We start from the raw sequence: 18,636 nt of genomic DNA, 5'->3' as shown, positions 1-18,636 counted from the left end.
AATGCACCTTTCCGTAACAGCTGATTTCTGATTTTGACATTTTCAAATGGTTTTTATGGTATGGTTTTATTTATAATTGTTTTAAACCATGGTACATAAATAGCGTACATAAATATGTTTGTTAAATAAGGGTTCTGTAAAGTGCAGCTTCATTGAGAGATAAATTATAGTTCTAAGGATACTTGGGGGGGGGAGGAGTGTGCTTTAAATATATGAGGCGGATGTGACCCGTGCGACTTTAAAAGAGGATTAGACAGCTGCTTGGAAAAGGCTATCAAAGGTTGTTGTTGTTGTTTTGTCGTTTAGTCGTGTCCGACTCTTCGTGACCCCATGGACCAGAGCACGCCAGGCACTCCTGTCTTCCACTGCCTCCCGCAGTTTGGTCAAACTCATGTTGGTAGCTTCAAGAACACTGTCCAACCATCTCGTCCTCTGTCGTCCCCTTCTCCTTGTGCCCTCAATCTTTCCCAACATCAGGGTCCTTTCCAGGGAGTCTTCTCTTCTCATGAGGTGGCCAAAGTATTGGAGCCTCAGCTTCACGATCTGTCCTTGAAGTGAGCACTCAGGGCTGATTTCCTTCAGAATGGATAGGTTTGATCTTCTTGCAGTCCATGGGACTCTCAAGAGTCTCCTCCAGCAGCATAATTCAAAAGCATCAATTCTTCGGTGATCAGCCTTCTTTATGGTCCAGCTCTCACTTCCATACATCACTACTGGGAAAACCATAGCTTTAACTATACGGACCTTTGTCGGCAAGGTGATGTCTCTGCTTTTTAAGATGCTGTCTAGGTTTGTCATTGCTTTTCTCCCAAGAAAAGGTACTCTTATGTGAAACCCGCCATCCTATTGATTGGAAGTGTTTAGTTGACTTCTCTGGCTGTTCCCTTCCCTCACCACCCCTCTTTGTGTGTCCCTCTGCTGAAGTGATGTCCTGTTGTTGTTTAGTCGTTTAGTCGTGTCCGACTCTTCGTGACCCCATGGACCATAGCACGCCAGGCACTCCTGTCTTGCACTGCCTCCCGCAGTTTGGTCAAACTCATGTTCGTAGCTTCGAGAACACTGTCCAACCATCTTGTCCTCTGTCGTCCCCTTCTCCTAGTGCCCTCAATCTTTCCCAACATCAGGGTCTTTTCCAAGGATTCTTCTCTTCTCATGAGGTGGCCAAAGTATTGGAGCCTCAGCTTCACGATCTGTCCTTCCAGGGAGCACTCAGGGCTGATTTCCTTAAGAATGGATAGGTTTGATCTTCTTGAAGTCCACGGGACTCTCAAGAGTCTCCTCCAGCACCATAATTCAAAAGCATCAATTCTTCGACGATCAGCCTTCTTTATGGTCCAGCTCTCACTTCCATACATCACTACTGGGAAAACCATAGCTTTAACTATACGGACCTTTGTCGGCAAGGTGATGTCTCTGCTTTTTAAGATGCTGTCTAGGTTTGTCATTGCTTTTCTCCCAAGAAGCAGGCGTCTTTTAATTTCGTGACTGCTGTCACCATCTGCAGTGATCAAGGAGCCCAAGAAGGTGAAATCTCTCACTGCCTCCATTTCTTCCCCTTCTATTTGCCAGGAGGTGATGGGACCAGTGGCCATGATCTTGGTTTTTTTGATGTTGAGCTTCAGACCATATTTTGCGCTCTCCTCTTTCACCCTCATTAAAAGGTTCTTTAATTCCTCCTCGCTTTCTGCCATCAAGGTTGTGTCATCTGCATATCTGAGGTTGTTGATATTTCTTCCGGCAATCTTAATTCCGGCTTGGGATAAATCTAGTCCAGCCTTTCGCATGATGAATTCTGCATATAAGTTAAATAAGCAGGGAGACAATATACAACCTTGTCGTACTCCTTTCCCAATTTTGAACCACTCAGTTGTTCCATATCCAGTTCTGACTGTAGCTTCTTGTCCCACATAGAGATTTCTCAGGAGACAGATGAGGTGATCAGGCACTCCCATTTCTTTAAGAACTTGCCATAGTTTGCTGTGGTCGACACAGTCAAAGGCTTTTGCATAGTCAATGAAGCAGAAGTAGACGTTTTTCTGGAACTCTCTAGCTTTCTCCATAATCCAGCACATGTTTGCTATTTGGTCTCTGGTTCCTCTGCCTTTTCGAAATCCAGCTTGCACTTCTGGGAGTTCTCGGTCCACATACTGCTTAAGCCTGCCTTGTAGAATTTTAAGCATAACCTTGCTAGCGTGTGAAATGAGCGCAATTGTGCGGTAGTTGGAGCATTCTTTGGCACTGCCCTTCTTTGGAATTGGGATGTAGACTGATCTTCTCCAATCCTCTGGCCATTGCTGAGTTTTCCAAACTTGCTGGCATATTGGGTGTAGCACCTTAACAGCATCATCTTTTAAAATTTTAAACAGTTCAGCTGGAATATCATCACTTCCACTGGCCTTGTTAATAGCAGTGCTTTCTAAGGCCCATTTGACTTCACTCTCCAAGATGTCTGGCTCAAGGTCAGCAACCACACTACCTGGGGTGTACGAGACCTCCATATCTTTCTGGTATAACTCCTCTGTGTATTCTTGCCACCTCTTCTTGATGTCTTCTGCTTCTGTTAGGTCCTTACCACTTTTGTCCTTGATTATGGTAATCTTTGTACGAAATGTTCCTTTCATGTCTCCAATTTTCTTGAACAGATCTCTGGTTTTCCCCATTCTATTGTTTTCCTCTATTTCTTTGCATTGCTCATTTAAGAAGACCCTCTTGTCTCTCCTTGCTGTTTTTTGGAAATCTGCATTCAGTTTCCTGTATCTTTCCCTTTCTCCCTTGCATTTTGCTTGCCTCCTCTCCTCTGCTATTTGTAAGGCCTCGTTGGACTTAGTGATGTCCTAGGTGATGTCCTAGGTGACTGCTATCCCCAACAAGAGCGCAACATTCTTCGGTCAAGTCCTTAAACATGATATTTTTCCTGCACCACCATCCCCACCTCTTCTGGTCTCTCTTCACTTCCTTTTTCCTTCTTGCTGTCCTTTCTCTTTTTCATTCTCCTCTTTGGTGCACTTTTCAGCACCCAGCGTTCACCTTCCTGGCAGCTCAAACAATGGGGTGATACAGGTGAGCTGAGCAGCGCAGGTGGCTGCTTGCAGGTGTTACCGATTCCACTGCACGCCACTGAATCCCAAGAGAGGGTGATCAATGCAGGCCCAGTGCTGCAAGCATTCTCCCTCTCAGGCTTTGCTTTGGGTGGGCCTTAGGCATTCCAAAAGGCATCCCCATCCCCCACTCCAGAGCTGCAAATAGGCAGGGAGGAGGGGGCGGCAATGGTCTGCAGACCTGTGTGTGTGCAGAAGCACTTCTTCACCTTAGATCTCCCTGTCTAAAGCATCAGTTTGCACCCTGCCATTTCTCAAGGCAGATGAAAGAGCAGAGATCAAAAGGAGCAGATTCCTTAATTTCTCATTGACGCAGCTTTGAACTGGTTGTTGGGTCAGAGATAACGAGCGGTGCTGGAAAGCCTGAGAAATTATTTTGTTGCTGAGGTTCCCCTTTGATGTCCAAAATCTATCCCTTTTTTTAAAAATCATTTCATTCGAAGAGCAGTAGTTGTGGCTACACTACGGCCACCAGAATCGGCTCCTAAATTAAATGAACAGAAATATTTGAATACATGGTTCTTAAAAAAAACCAAAAACCAAAAACCAAGAGATTTCCCCTTCTTTTTGTGTGTGTGTTTGCCCTCCATCCCACTCAAAAGTCCGTGATCTGTATGAGATAGCTCAGTCGGTAGAGCATGAGACTCTTAATCTCAGGGTTGTGCATTTGAGTCCTACGTTGGGGGAAAGTTTCCTGCATTGCAGGGAGTTGTACTGGATGACCCTGGTGATCCCTTCCAACTCTACATTGATGTTTATTTTTTGTGGTAGAGCATAGCTGAGTGGTAGGGCATCTGCTTTGCATGCAGAAGGTCCCATGCTCCTAATGGCATCTCCAGGTAGGGCAGGGACAGAACCTTGAAAAGCTGCTGCCAGTCAGTGCAGGCAATAATGAGCTAGATGGACCAAGGATCTATCTCTATATAAGGAAACTTCTGATGTTCCCAAACATGACAGAAAATGCACTACCAGACTTCAAGGGGGGCGGGCATAGCTCCTGGCTGTATAGAGCTGCTGCCAGTCAGTGTGGACAATACTAAGCTGGGTGTACCTATGGTCTGACTTAGTATAGGGCAGCTTCCTATGTTTCTTCCTGGCTTCCTTTTTAGGGTCCCCCCACCTACTTCTGCAAATCCTGGGTTTCCCCTGAGGAAGCTGGTGCCCTTCTCTCTTGCTTTTCAGTAGCGCTGTTTAGGCTAAACAGCTGTCACGTGAATTACGTCTGAGTTCACAATGAGTTTATATTGAGGGGCTCAAGGCAGGTTCGTTCTCTGCACAGGTGCAGCAATTAGTGGTGGCTCTGTTGCTTCTGACCTGCCTTCCTTTTAATCTCATTGATTCTCCACTTTCTCTCTCTCTCTCTCTCTCCCCCCCCCCCCCGCTTCTTTCCAGGATGAAAGAGAACTTTGTGGTCACAGCCAGCAAAGACAATACGATGAAAGTGTGGCGTATCCCCGAGCACATCACTGCCAGGGAACCTACAGCCGCTTCCACCACAAATCCTGTCCCCCAACCTGCTCCCCCTCCCGCCGCCCCTCGAGTCACAAATCCTGCTCCCCCTCCCGCCGCCCCTCCAGTCACAAATCCTGCTCCCCCTCCTGCCGCCCCTCCAGTCACAAATCCTGCTCCCCCTCCCGCTGCCCCTGCCACCACAACTCCTGCTACAACTGCAACCGCAACTGCTCCCACTACTGCTGCCACAACTGCCGCCACAACTGCCGCCACAACTGCCGCCACAACTGCTGCCACAACTGCCGCCACAACTGCCGCCACAACTGCTACAACTGCCGCCACAACTGCCGCCACAACTGCCACAACTGCCTCCAAAACTGCCACAACTGCCTCCAAAACTGCCACAACTGCCTCCAAAACTGCCACAACTGCCGCCACAACTGCCACAACTGCCTCCAAAACTGCCACAACTGCCTCCAAAACCGCCACAACTGCCACAACTGCTGCCACAACTGCTACAACTGCTGCCACACCTGTTGCCAAAACTGACCCCTCTAAAAGCGCCAGCTCAAAAAGTTCCAAAAATGTCAAAATTGCTGAACCTCCCACGACTCCCGAAGAACCCGAAGCTCTTGAAGCCACAGTGACCACGACACCCCACTACAAGGTCAGGCAGTCGTGGAGTTTGGTGGTCCTTTGGAGCTTGAAGAGTGAGATGACCTTCTCCCTCCACAGCTCTGGAAATCCTTAACTAATAGATAATACCAGTCGTTTAAAAATGTGAGGTGAACTTCTGTTGTTCTTGTTGTGGTCATTCCTGTTCTGCCCTTCCTCTTAATGGAGCCCAAGGCAGCAAACAGCAAAACACAACTAAAAACAAAATAATGTATTTAGAACATCTAAAAATATGTTGGGCTGGGTTTTATGCAAACACAAAAAAGTGGGGTTAGACCACTTCTTGAGGTTCCCCCCAGGTGTTGTCTGAAGAATATTTGTTGCAAGATGGAGAATGCAGCCACTCAGGCCTGGAGAAAAATTAACAAATTTCCCACCTTCGGACCATGGGTGGGAGATCAGGAGCATGCCAGTTTCTCACCCCATTCCTCTTGTCCATGAATTTCCCCTATCCCTTTTCTGGCACTGACCATCATGCAGTGCCATGTCGGTGCTCATGTTGACTCCAACCATGGTTAGTTTGATTTTGGGTGAGCGGGGAAGTTAATGAACCTTCTGTGCTTGTAACGAGGGGTGAGGGAACCACCTTTAAATAAGTGTTAATAATAGAATCTAGTCCAACCCCCTGCAATGCGGGAATCCTGCCCACAGTCATCCCTGGGTGGGCTTAAACCACCAACCTTCTGGCTAACAGCTAGATGCACTGACCTATTGTGCCACTGGGAAAACATCACCAACACAGTAGGGGCTGGGTTTGCAAACCATGGTTATCATTAACATTGAAATGGCCATAATGCTAGCTATGGTTAGTCCAAATTCATGTACAAGAGGTGGTGGGGAGGTCCCTTGGCAAACTCACGAGTATGAGTTTGGTGACATCACGCCTGCATCGGGTCAGAATCAGGCTGCCATACAGATAGTGCTGTGATGTGTTGCGGAGCAGTTACCCAACTTATAAAAAATACTTATTTTTAACATGTAAAAACCAGTAATATGTCTTGTTGGTGCTCCTGGCTGTTAAGAAGTCTGGAATTCTGAATAAATTGCAATTCCTCAGCTTGCAAGGGAATGCAGCACCAGAAGACTGCTCTCTGTTTTTTGTTCAGGATGTAAATAGCGTGGCGGTTTCTCCGAATGACAAGCTGATTGCTACAGCATCCCAGGACAAGACGGCCAAGCTGTGGACCGCCAACAATTGCGAGCAATTGGGAACCTTTGTAGGACACAAACGAGCCGTCTGGTGTGTGCAGTTCTCACCGGTGGATCAGATCCTAGCCACCTCTTCTGCGGATGGCACTGTGAAACTCTGGAGACTGCACGATTTCAGCTGTCTAAAGGTACCCTCTGGGGCCATCTTTAACGCCTAGCCATTATTTTTCATTGGCCAGAAGTTTAGGAGCCTTGAACTTTCCGTAATTTAGATTAAGTGGTTAGAAATAATATATGGCTAACCGCATCTGTGGGAGGGCACGTGTAAGAGGTTTAAGGAATGGCAAAAAGGGCCATTAATTTTCATGGGAGGATAGTAGCTACGAGTCACAATGACTATGTTCTCTTTTTTTAATATATATTTTTATTGTTTTCCCAAATACAGAAAGAAAATAGTCATAAATAAAACAATTCATCTGATAAATTTCAATTACTATTTAATACAGCTATTACTCTACTAATCCTAACCTTCAAAACATACTAATGTTCTGCCGAACACAACTTCCTTCCTTCTTTCTCCACTTTTGGTTTTCAGATCTTTTCTCTTGCGTTATGTGCCTTCTCCCATATTGTCTCTGTCATTCTCTTAAATAGGTCTTTCTCGTTTATAGACAGAAACATCCATTGTTTCTGTTGTAGGTTTATGTTAATCCTGTCAGTGTCTTCACATTTTTACAGCACTCACTCCTTTAAATAGTCCACAGATTTACTCCACTCTTTTTGGAACTTCTGGTCTTTTTGCTCCCTTATCCTTCCAGTCATCCTAGACAATGACTATGTTCTACGGTACCTCCACTGTTGGAGGCAGGGAATGGGCTGTTGTGCTTGGGTCCTGCTTCAGGGTTTCCCACTGGGGCATCTGGTTGGCCACTGTGAGAATAAGTGTTGCCTCTGTGCAGAAAATAAGGCAATAGTGCAGACAGAGAGAGGAAAACTGCACTGGCTGCCAGTATGCCAAATTGATGGTGTTCCTGCTAGTGTATAAAGCCCTCAGTGACTTTGGGTCAGCCCTTCTGCATGCAGTACCTTCCTGTTCTTTGAGATCTGCTGGAGAAGCATTGCAAACTGTCCCATAGGACCTCCATTTGGCAGCCACAAGGACTGGGGCATTTGGTGTAGCAGCACCTATGTTGTGGAGTTCCCTGCATGTTCCTTTGCATGCTAAGCAGATGTCTTCTGTGTTTAGTTTTACACAGCAGCTTTCTGCCATATGGCCCAGTTCTATGTTTGCTTCTCTTCTGATCCTTGCCTTTTTACGTTTCTAGCTTTGGTGTTATACTGATCTTATGCAAGTTTTTCTTCCTTGATTTAGGTACTGAAATGTGTGTATCAATAAAAAATAAAATAAAAAATAAGATGTGTTGACAACCAGAAACCCCATTTAGCCCCCTCTCTTGTTTTAATGAACAGCTTTCTTTGGGAGCAGTCTCCATTCTGCTCAAGTCAGTAGCTAGGCACCCAGTGACTGGAATACAGTGGTGCCTCGACTTACGAATTTAATCCGTTCCGAAGGCACCTTCGTAGGTCAAAAATTTTGTAAGTCGAAAAGTGCCATTGGAAACGTGATTTCCCATAGGAATGCATTGGAAACGGAAAAATTCATAAGTTGAAGCAACCCCATTTAAAAATTCGTAAGTCGAAAAAAACCCTATCTAAAACCGCCGCGGTTTCCGTTCGGATGTCGAGAAATTTGTAAGCGTGCGGCCATTTGCCTCATTCGTAAGTCGAAAAATTTGGTTGTCGAGTCGTTCGTAAGTCGAAGTACCGCTGTAGTAGGCACCATTCTTGATGAAAACTGAGGTTGTTCAGGATTCAGAATAAACTGGGTAGATTTTTTATCCCATGCACTTCCCCCTCCCGTTCAAGAATAATTGCATAGCATCCTATCAAGCTATTCAGTCAACAAACATTTTCTGACTCAAATATGTAGACATTTGAGTGGATATGTAATCTGGGGTTTGCCTGATTGGCAGTAACTCATGACAGAGCCTTCTGGTGGTGGGTCCCCATTCGTGGAATGCCTTCCCTGGTGAAGTGCGTCAGTCTCCCTCATTAACGTTTGGGAGACATTTTAAAACATTCCTTTCCCCCCCAGGCATTCCATGGTTGAAAGACATGTCCCTGTCACCCCTGAAATTACAGTGGTACCTCTAATTACGAACTTAATTTCTTCCGGTGGTCCGTTCTTAACCTGAAACTGTTCTTAACTAGAGGCGTGCTTTCACTAATGAGGCCTCTTGCTGCTGCTGTGCCGCCAGCACATGATTTCCGTTCTTATCCTGGGGCAAAGTTCTCAATTCGAGGTAACTCTTCCAGGTTAGCGGAGTTTGTAACCTGAAGCATTTGTAACCTGATGCGTTTATAATTCTAGGTACCACTGTATTAGTTTTGAGAATAAGTGATTGCATTTAGGAGTTTTAAAAACTGTTTTTAGAAGTTTTAATTGTATTGTTTTAGTAGTGACATGGTTGCCACCCTAGGCTCCTTGAGAGGAAGGAAGCCGTATAAATTTAATAAATAAATGTATAAATAACAGCAGGAGCAACTTCATTGCTGTCATAATATTCCTTCTACCTGCTCATGCTTGCTTCTTCCTCTTCCTTCCCTCTCCAGACTTTCGAAGGTCACGAAGCCCCTGTGATGAAGATCATTTTCGTGAGTGGAGGGGGACAGGTGCTGAGCAGGTATGTCTTCTTTGGAAAGGGTGGTGGCATTTTGCTCAGGCTGATGGGCTAGGTGGTCACCCTCTGAGGAAAACAAAATGGTTACCTGTTACTAGAGGTAGGCGGAGCCCCCAGTTCCCCTGCTTGTTCCCTTGCAGTGCCTCGCATTAAAAAATATATATCGCTCTATATAATAAAAATGTACGGGTGTCGTCGTGTAGTCCTCGTTGGAGGATTTGTAGTGCCTCATCACAACTCTGGATTGTGGAGGGAATGGCAGAGCAGATCAAGCAGGGGCACAGCCCCTAGTATTTAATTTAAATCTCTAAGCACAATCATTTGTTTTGTTTGTTTAGTTTATATCCTGCCCTTCCTCCCAGTGGACCCTAATAAATTACATCTAAGACTAGTCTCTCCTTGCCTCTTGTCCTCCTTCCCTCAAAGTGGAGCAGATGGCCTTATGAAACTTTGGACGATCAACAACAACGTTTGCGTGAAGACCTTCGATGCCCACGATGATAAGGTGCTGGGCCTACATGCCAATAGGAGAGACAACGCACTGGTGACCGGCTCCACCGATTCCAAGGTCTTGCTGTGGAAGGTACAACCGTCACCAATGCCTGACCTAAAGACCACCATTATAATCTGGCTTACTTGCTTTATGTTCTTCTTCTTCTTCTTCACCCTCTACCTCGTCGTCTTGATCAAAATTAGCTAGTGCCCTTCGTGGAAACGCAGAATGATCCATCTTTCCTGTGGCCTGGTATTGATTCCGATCTGTAATAAACGGGTACCATTTATGAGCAGAGTCAGTCAGTACTGCTTGTCCATTTCTTCAGTGAACGAAGTCTATCGGTTTACGAGTTCGTGCCAGTGGAAGCTGGTTCGTGATGGCAAATAGGCTGCTGCTCCACCAACCTCAGTCTGTCCTCAGCCAGCTTCCACCTGCCTGCCTTCTTACAACCATTCCAGCAAGTGGCCCTGCCTGTCAGCTTCTCCCTCCTTAGTCTCAGTGTTGCCCTTGCTGAAGTCGGTAAGGAGGAGGAGGAGGACACAACTAGTATTAGTTGGCTCTGTCTGTCATTGCCTCTGGCACCACTTAATATTGGTCCCTGTGCCTTCCGCCCCGTCGGTCTCAGTCTCAGTGAATACCAGTAACCCCTGGTTTGTGCCATTTCATATGCATTTTGAGTGCCATTTGATTAGAGTAGCTACGGGCATCTGGCGGCTAACAGATTGAAGTTGAATCCTTACAAGACAGAAGTACTGTTCGTGGGGGACAGGGGTGGGCAGGTGTGGAGGATTCCCTGGTTCTGAAGGGGTAGCTGTGCCCCTGAAGGACCAGGTGCGCAGCTTGGGAGTCATTTTGGACTCACAGCTGCCCATGGACGCGCAGGTCAATTCTGTGTCCAGGGCAGCTGTCTATCAGCTCCAGCTGGTACGCAGGCTGAGACCCTACCTGTCTGCAGACTGTCTAGCCAGAGTAGTGCATGCTCTAGTTATCTCTCGCTTGGACTACTGCAATGCGCTCTACGCGGGGCTACCTTTGAAGATGACTCGGAAACTACAACTAATCCAGAATGCGGCAGCTAGACTGGTGACTGGGAGCGGCCGCCAAGACCACATAACACCGGTCTTGAAAGATCTACATTGGCTCCCAGTACGTTTCTGAGCACAATTCAAAGTGTTGGTGCTGACCTTTAAATTCCTAAATGGCCTCGGTCCAGTATACCTGAAAGAGCGTCTCCACCTCCATCATTCTGCCCGGACACTGAGATCCAGCACCGAGGGCCTTCTGGCGGTTCCCTCGTTGCGAGAAGCCAAGTTGCAGGGAGCTAGGCAGAGGGCCTTCTCGGTGGTGGCGCCTGCCCTGTGGAACGCCCTCCCAACAGATGTCAAAGAGGAAAACAACTACCAGACTTTTAGAAGACATCTGAAGGCAGCCCAGTTCAGGGAGGCTTTTAATGTTTAATAGATTACTGTGTTTTATTTTTCTGTTGGAAGCCGCCCAGAGTGGCTGGGGAAACCCAGCCAGATGGGCAGGATATAAATAATAAATTATTATTATTATTATTATTATTATTATTATTATTATTATTATTATTGTGTGGTGGCGAGACGATGCAGAATTATTATCCTACACACTCCTCGAGGATCTCACTAAATAATTTAGGAGTGGTGAAAATATCCAAGTTAATGTGAGCATAGGACTCTGCCTTATACACAGTCTGGTTGTCGGTACAACCAGCCCAATGTTGCCTGCACTGATGGGCAATAGCTGTCCAGGGTTTTGTGCAGAAAAGGGTCTTTAGCCACCCATCCCTCTTCTCAGGGAACTCTGGGAATTGTAGCTCCTTGAAGGGAATGGGGTCTCAGCACCCTTAACAGACCACAGCTCCCAGGATCCTTTGAGAAAAACAATGACTGTTTAAGGTGGTATCATAGTGCTTTAAATGTGTAGTGCGGACGTTGCCTTAGTCGTGCTCCTAAGTTTAAGCTAAGATTCAGGCCTCCAAGGCAGCCATGTGTTAATACCCCCACTAGCTCCACTTCAGTTCCTTTGCCTGCCTTGCCAGGGAGAGGTTCTGTTCTTCAGCTTCCTGCTTTCATAATTTCTTAAAACTCTTCCTTCCTTCCTTCCTTTCTTTCCTTTCCTTTCTTCCTTTCTTCCTTCTTTCAAGGTAAGGTGTCCAGTGATGCTGATATTGGTTCTTGTTCTAGTAAATATATACAGTATTCCAGTTATCCTTCAGAAACCATTATCATACAATAACTGTGTGCAGCTATTCATATATGTTACCTAACATGCATTTCTGACTTCATTTTAGGGCAAGCCTAAAAAAGAGAGAACTGGACAAATTCACGGTAGATAAGGCTATCATGTGACTACTATTCACAATGGCTGTGCTCTGCCACCATGGTTGGAAGCAGCAATGCTTCTGAATCCCAGTTTCTGGAAACTGCAGGAGGGGAGAGGCCTCTTGGGCTCAGATTCTGGTCTCAGGTTTCCTATTGGGGCACCTGGACAGCCACTTTGAGAACAGGATGCTGAGTAGATGACCATTCGCCAGATCTAGCAGTCTTTTCTTATGTGCTTGTTGTCTTAAAACACAAAGCAATGGAACAAGCATAATAAAAGCATCCTTTTTTAAAAATAAACCTTACTAGGTCCAGGAGTTCCCACAATCTGTTTGCCTTATTTTTCAGAGGGAGCGTAACCAGTAAAACTGGTTGCAAACCTTGATTCCAAATGATGGTCTTGCAATCCAATAAGCCCACAAGCCTCTCTTTTCAGGATGAGGCTCCTCACCTCCCTACAGCACGCCGGTGCTGGTAAAGACAGGTATATCAATCAACAGTGTTTGGGTAGCACTGATGTTTTAAGCCGTGCTCTCTTTAGATGGAACCATCCGTACAAATCCTCTTTTCTGTTCAACAAAGCTGTCATGACTTAGTCTTTGCCAGCCATTGCAAACTGACCAACGGTTTCACACTTAGGTACCTAACAGATGGATTTGTAAGTTTCAAGGCACAATTGATACAAGCTCCATGCTTCTTTGGTGGTTGTTGCCTTCAAAAATATAAGCTTGCGTTTCCTGTGTGGCTGGGGCTGGTGAAAGTTATAGTCCAACAGGTTGGAGTAAGGCCACTACAAAGAGAAATCTTTGCCGATTTCTGTCCTGATGCCTTTAACACAGAGTTAGGGAAGCTTCTTAGCAGATACTCAACTGTCCCTGCCTCTGCCGGCCAGCTTCGATGGGTGGGTGGCATAACCTACCTGCCAAATTTTGCATTGGTGCTGGAAAAATGCAACCTGGACTGTTGATAAAGATCAGGCATCCCCAAACTTCAGCCCTCCAGATGTTTTGGACTACAATTCCCATCTTCCCCGACCACTGGTCCTGTTAGCTAGGGATCATGGGAGTTGTAGGCCAAAACATCTGGAGGGCCACAGTTTGGGGATGCCTGATAAAGGTAGTGCAACCCGTACAGCACTTTGGCAACAAATATTCACACAGTTGTTCAAAAATCATTTTACACCATTTATCAAATTTGTGAGAAAGAGACAATTACTTACAAAGTGTCATGGAAACTTACAAACTACCTAAAATGAAGTGAACTTGCAATATCAGATTTTACTAGGTTCTTATAAATTCTTGACTCAGTTTTTCATTTTTTCTTGTTTTTTTAAATAAGTTCAAGAAGATTCAAGAAGAAGCTAAGTTCAGCGATGTTCCCGGTAACTGTGAGGTGCAGATGAACCCGCGTATGAAGTTATAGACAGGGTGCCAGCGTTGGCTAAGCTATTTAGTCTTTTATGCTTAAGCCAAGAAATTGTCTCTTCAACTATATTTAGCACTAGTAATGCATTAATGGCTCAAGACTACTGAAGAAGCCCAGAAAAACTGTGCTCAGGGAGTGTGCTATCCGCCAACCGCAACAAATTGGTCCACCGGGGGCAAAACAGCAGCCTCTCAACTCTATGGACTGCTAGGGCGAAACGGGGATAGAATACTGGCACCCTGTCTTCTTTATAACTTCATACGCGGGTTCATCTGCACCTCACAGCTACCGGGAGCATCGTTGAACTTACCTTCTTCTTGAATCTTCTTGAACTTATTTAAAAAACAAGAAAAAACGAAAAACTGAGTCAAGAATTTATAAGAACCTAGTAAAATCTGATATTGCAAGTTCACTTTATTTTAGGTAGTTTGTAAGTTTTCATGGCACTTTGTAAGTAATTGTCTCTTTCTCACAAATTTGATAAATGGTGTAAAATGATTTTTGAACAACTGTGTAAAATTTTGCATTGAAGCAGCTGCGAAAACAGAGCTTTTCCCTTCCTTTTTAGACGTGGTTTTAATGAAACCCTTCAGCACCTTGCCCCAGCAATGGAACAACCAGGAGCTCCTTTTAACCTCCCAATTGTTCCAGTGTAGCTGTGGCTGTACCTGCCCTGGACCTGGTGGCAGAAGGGGGCTGGTGAGCATGACTTGTGAGGAACGACACAACAGGCCAGACTGGAACTCGCCCCAGGTCAAATTTGACCCACCAGGCAGGGGTTTCCCCACCCTTGCTTTTTAACAGAACAGTTTTGCTCTAAAAGCTGTCGCCTAGGGCTCTGGTACAAATGCAAATGCCAGCCGTGATGGTGGGCACTGCTGTCTCTTAAGTGCGAAAGGTTCTGTAAGTTGGTTCTTAATGGACATTTTCACCTTTTGGTGTAGCCAGTGGAGGAAGCCTTCTGGGTGCAGGCAAATTCTGTTTGCCTGGTGAAAACTTGCATCCCTTGAACAATTTGCAAATTCAAACAACTTTGTTTCTTTTTGCTTTTCGCAAGCAATGTGATTCAGTATTTGTTTCTTTGAATCTAGTCATCTGACTAAACAAGAGTTTAACAAAGGGAACTACAAATCTGTATGAAATGGATGCACGGTAATATCAATAGAAATTTGATTGTGCCTAAATAAAACCATGTACAGCCTGAAGTTTGCTGACATATTGCAACATTTTCCTTTAGGAGTTTGGTTCCTCTAGCCCAAGATTTCTCCTTAAGGCTGGTGCCTGGGTCCAGCAGCAAGCTTCCTCTTCTTGGTGGGGACTGATGTGCCCACACATCAGAGTTCTTAACACTTAACCTCCCACTGCAGCAGATGGAGAGGGGAGAGGGCTCCCCAGGGTGGAGGGAGCAATGTCATAGTCAATTCTCCCATGGATTGACATCATCCCCCCCAAAGAAATTGGAGATAATTCATCTTTCTGGTTCTCTGTTGCCAGTGATAGTCAACATTAATTGTACTCTGAATAGATCCCTTGAAAAATACGGTAAATGGATTTAAGGGGCTTGTCCATTTCTTTCAGTGGGTCTGCCTTGAGTATAACTTAACTGGATATTGCCCTATTTGGGTAAAAAAGCAATAATTACGTTTTCTTTTTTAATTATTTTATTTTTCACCACAAGAGCACAAAAGGTCATTAAAGGAGATGCTTATACAATGGTGGCAAATACAACTGTACGTATGAATATTAAACTAACACATAAATTAGGAGAGTCATATTTCTTGGGTAGGTGGCGGTAAGGAGTCGTACAGGTCATTGTTTGAAATGTAAAATACAAAGTCCCACCAGATTGCATAAAATTGTTCTACATTTAAAATCTAAAATATCTCTCCCTAAGAAAAATAATACGCAAATTCCGTAAAGGACTTGAGTATGTATGTTTAATTTTCATGAGTCAGTTTGACAGCATACTCTTCCATTGCCTGGTGGGACGAGGGTAACACCTGAAAACATGACTGCGTTCCACGATGGGTGGCTGTTTCAGTTCTAAAACTGAGGGGGAATCCCGCAGGAGTTTCAGAATTTGCATTTTCCAAGGCATCAGCCATTCCATTTTGCCATTTCTTCTTCTGTTACTTCCCTTTTTTGTGTTTCTATATGTTAATAGGATGTCACTCAAATTGAGCTTGAAGAGGAACAAGTGAAGCAGGAAGAGCAGATTCTGAAGTGAGTATCTCGGGGCAACTTCCGCAGTTGGGCTGGGGATTAATTCTGGGGGGAGGCTCCCCAAAGATTGCCACCCATCCCATAAAAGTGCACACATATAAATAAGAGAGCTGAAGTAGCGAGTGGTTACAGCAGCCTTTCCTGCTGCCCTCCAAATGTTTTGGACTATAACTCCCATCAGCCCTAGCTGCCTCGCCCTTCCCAGCATCAGTGCTGATAGTGGGATGCTATTCCTGGGCGAGACACTCCTGGAGAATCTCGCTTGAGTCTATAAGTGGTGCCATCAAGTATTTGAAAGTGGGAAGTCTGGGCTAGTTGACCTCAATGACCACCTGGAGACCCTGGGGGTGTCACAGGCACTGACAGCATGCCAGATACTAGATAGGACCCAAGATGGCCCTGGCCATCCTTCCCATGAGGGCTTTACAGTAGGGGGTCAGCTGCTTGCCAAGAGGACTGTCAAAGAATGAGATTTCCACATGTGTTCCAGGCTCCATCCAGGTTGCAAAACAGGGTAGTAACAGGGTAGGGTCCATCCAGGTGGCCCATGGAGCAGAAGAAAGGGGCATGCCTGGGAATGAGGCCTTCACAGCATTCACCTCCTGGTCTGTCTTCATCAGATACAGCATTTGCCATTTTAGCTTTTCTCTGTCATCACAGCAGCTAGAAACATGCTTTTGTCAAATGCCAGCTGTGATCCAGCACCCTCTCATTCTTGCTTTGTCTTTTCAGAGAGCAGAAGCTGTCTAACTTGCTGCATAAGAAGAGGTACCTGAAAGCACTGGGCTTGGCAATCTCCTTGGACCGGCCACACACGGTGTTGTCGGTGGTCAAGGGTAAGGCTCTTCATAACAGAGAACATTAAGGGAGATTTCCCTTAAGTCTTGGCTGAGCCCAGAAGAAACCTGTTGAGCCCCACTCTGTTGCTTTCACTGGGCCTTGCAACATGATTCTGTTCACAGGGAGTTCCATGGGGCTTACTTCCAAGGCCCCGTCTCCCCTATACATTTAAAGCAATATCATACCTCTTTAAACAGTTGTGGCTTCTTTTCCCAAAGAATCCTGGGAACTGCAGTTTTGTTAAGAGTGCTGAGAGTTGTTTATTCTCCGCCCCTTTCCTCCCAAGGAGCTCAAGGTGGCGCACACATCATTCTCCTCCTTTAATCCCCACAACAGTCCTGCAAGGTATGCTAGGCTTAGCGGCATTGACTGGTCCAAGATCATCCAGTGAGCTTCATGGCCAAATGGGGATTTGAACCCTGGTCTCTCCCAGGTCCTGTGCTGACACTCTGGCAACCAAGCCACAGTGTCCTTTCTTTCACTGTTAGAAGATCCCCATTCCACTCCCAGAGCTACATTTCCCAGATTTTCTTGGGAAAGTGGGACTGATTGTGAAACCACTCCTTAACCCCTCTTCTATACACACACACACGGATTTATTAGTGATTGACTGTTCGTTGTTTTTCTTAGCTATTCTTAAGGAGGTTAATGGAAAAGAAGACTTGGAAAAGAACCTCCTGAAGCTTCGGAAAGACCAGAAAGGTTAGTTGGTATGGTGCAGGGACGACCTCTAAAGGTGTGTGTGTGTGTGTGTGTACACACTGAACTTAACAATTACCCAGCAGCTGCCCTTTCGCAAAGTCTTTTTTTTTGTCCTTTTGAACAACAGCCATGGGAAAATTGCGAGTTTAAGAAGACAGGTGAGAGGAGAGGTTGCTTGACCCTGTGCCCTCGGGGCATTTTTTTCTGATTCAAAACCTCCCACCAACACCGCAGGCTGCTTTTCTACTGGGGTGGGGAGGGGTGTTGGATCTGCTTCCCTGCCTTGAAGAAAGGCGCAGGTCAGAAGCGTGCCCAGACCTGGCCACGCTTCGCAAGAGAGGTGTGTTGGTTCAAGGTGGCCACGCTGCCTGCAACTTGCACTCCGTCCTGACATGTCTTCCCAAACCCCTTCTTCCAGAGGCTGTGCTGAAGTTTTCCATCACGTGGAACACAAACTCGCGGAACTACCTCGAGGCTCAGGCAGTGGTGGAAACCCTCCTCAAGCATGAGACGCCAGAGAGCCTCTTGCAGTATGAAGGGATCAAAGCAGCTGTGGAGTCTCTCCTACCATACACAGGCAAGTGACCTTTTGAATACTTCTCCCCATCCCACCCCACCCCAGGCTTCACCCCATGTTTGTATCTTCAGTTACGGGTTCATACCCTGCCTTTCCTCCAGGGAGCTGTACGTTGTTCCCTCTCCCCCAACCCAATTTTATCCTCACAACAACCCTGTAGAAGTAGGTTATCGAGAGAGAGCGACTGGCCCAAGGTCACCCAGTGAGCCAAAACATCTGAGCTAGTGATTTTTCCCTGAGTCCCTGCAGTTCTAATCCAGTATTCCAGCCACTGCACTACACCATGACTGATCCCAAAACAGAGATTGTTGAGCGGGTGCAGCAGGGCTTCCAGGTGGGATTGCAAAGGATTAGACCTGGGACCTTCTGCATACAACACAGATGCCTTGCCGCTGAGCCAAGGCCCTTCTCTGGTCCACCGTTACTGATCTTCTTATGGCAGATCCCTTGATGAGTTCAGAATGCAGCTTGAATGCCATGAACTTGGAAGGGAGCAGCTGCTGATGTGGCAGGAACAGGCAACTTTCATTCCTCCCCCTGCCTCTCTCTTTCTGCAGAACGGCACTTCCAGAGGCTGGGCCGGTTACTGCAGGCCTCCATGTTCCTCGATTTCATGTGGCAAAACATGAAGCTGCCTGACGCCGCCAAGTGGGATGAGGAGATGGACACGTGATGAGCTTTGGGTGCCAGCAGTTGGTACTGCTCTCACCGGTGGAATATGTTGAATTGGTTTGTAAAAACCCCCACAAATGTACCTTTTTCATTTTGTAAAGGCATAAATCTCCCAAGAGTGTCTTCCCACATACATCCCTTCCCACATACATTTAAAAATGAAATAAAATTATTTTGCATACTGAGTTTTCAGAATGAAATAATACTCCATTCTTAGCTACGTGTGTCCCTGGGTTTGTGT

At 45.9% G+C, this 18,636-nt stretch overlaps 1 protein-coding gene across 1 annotated transcript in view; it reads left to right on the top strand.

Annotated features, from left to right (window-relative positions):
* TBL3 (transducin beta like 3) overlaps positions 1-18,580 on the top strand; it is a 28,298-nt gene extending 9,718 nt beyond the window's left edge. The window contains exons 14-22 of the mRNA XM_035131087.3: positions 4,491-5,217; positions 6,332-6,562; positions 9,048-9,118; positions 9,542-9,698; positions 15,546-15,604; positions 16,337-16,440; positions 17,075-17,146; positions 17,565-17,723; positions 18,281-18,580. Coding sequence (XP_034986978.2) covers positions 4,491-5,217; positions 6,332-6,562; positions 9,048-9,118; positions 9,542-9,698; positions 15,546-15,604; positions 16,337-16,440; positions 17,075-17,146; positions 17,565-17,723; positions 18,281-18,396 — 1,696 coding nt within the window. The 3' untranslated portion in view covers positions 18,397-18,580. The remainder of the gene's footprint in view (positions 1-4,490; positions 5,218-6,331; positions 6,563-9,047; positions 9,119-9,541; positions 9,699-15,545; positions 15,605-16,336; positions 16,441-17,074; positions 17,147-17,564; positions 17,724-18,280) is intronic.
* Positions 18,581-18,636: the final 56 nt, after the last annotated feature.

Source organism: Zootoca vivipara, chromosome 13 (assembly GCF_965207765.1).
Source record: "Zootoca vivipara chromosome 13, rZooViv2.hap1.1, whole genome shotgun sequence".
In the NCBI taxonomy this organism is placed as follows: domain Eukaryota; kingdom Metazoa; phylum Chordata; class Lepidosauria; order Squamata; family Lacertidae; genus Zootoca; species Zootoca vivipara.
Note: the sequence above shows the minus strand (reverse complement) of the source record. Positions and strands in the feature narration are given on the sequence as shown.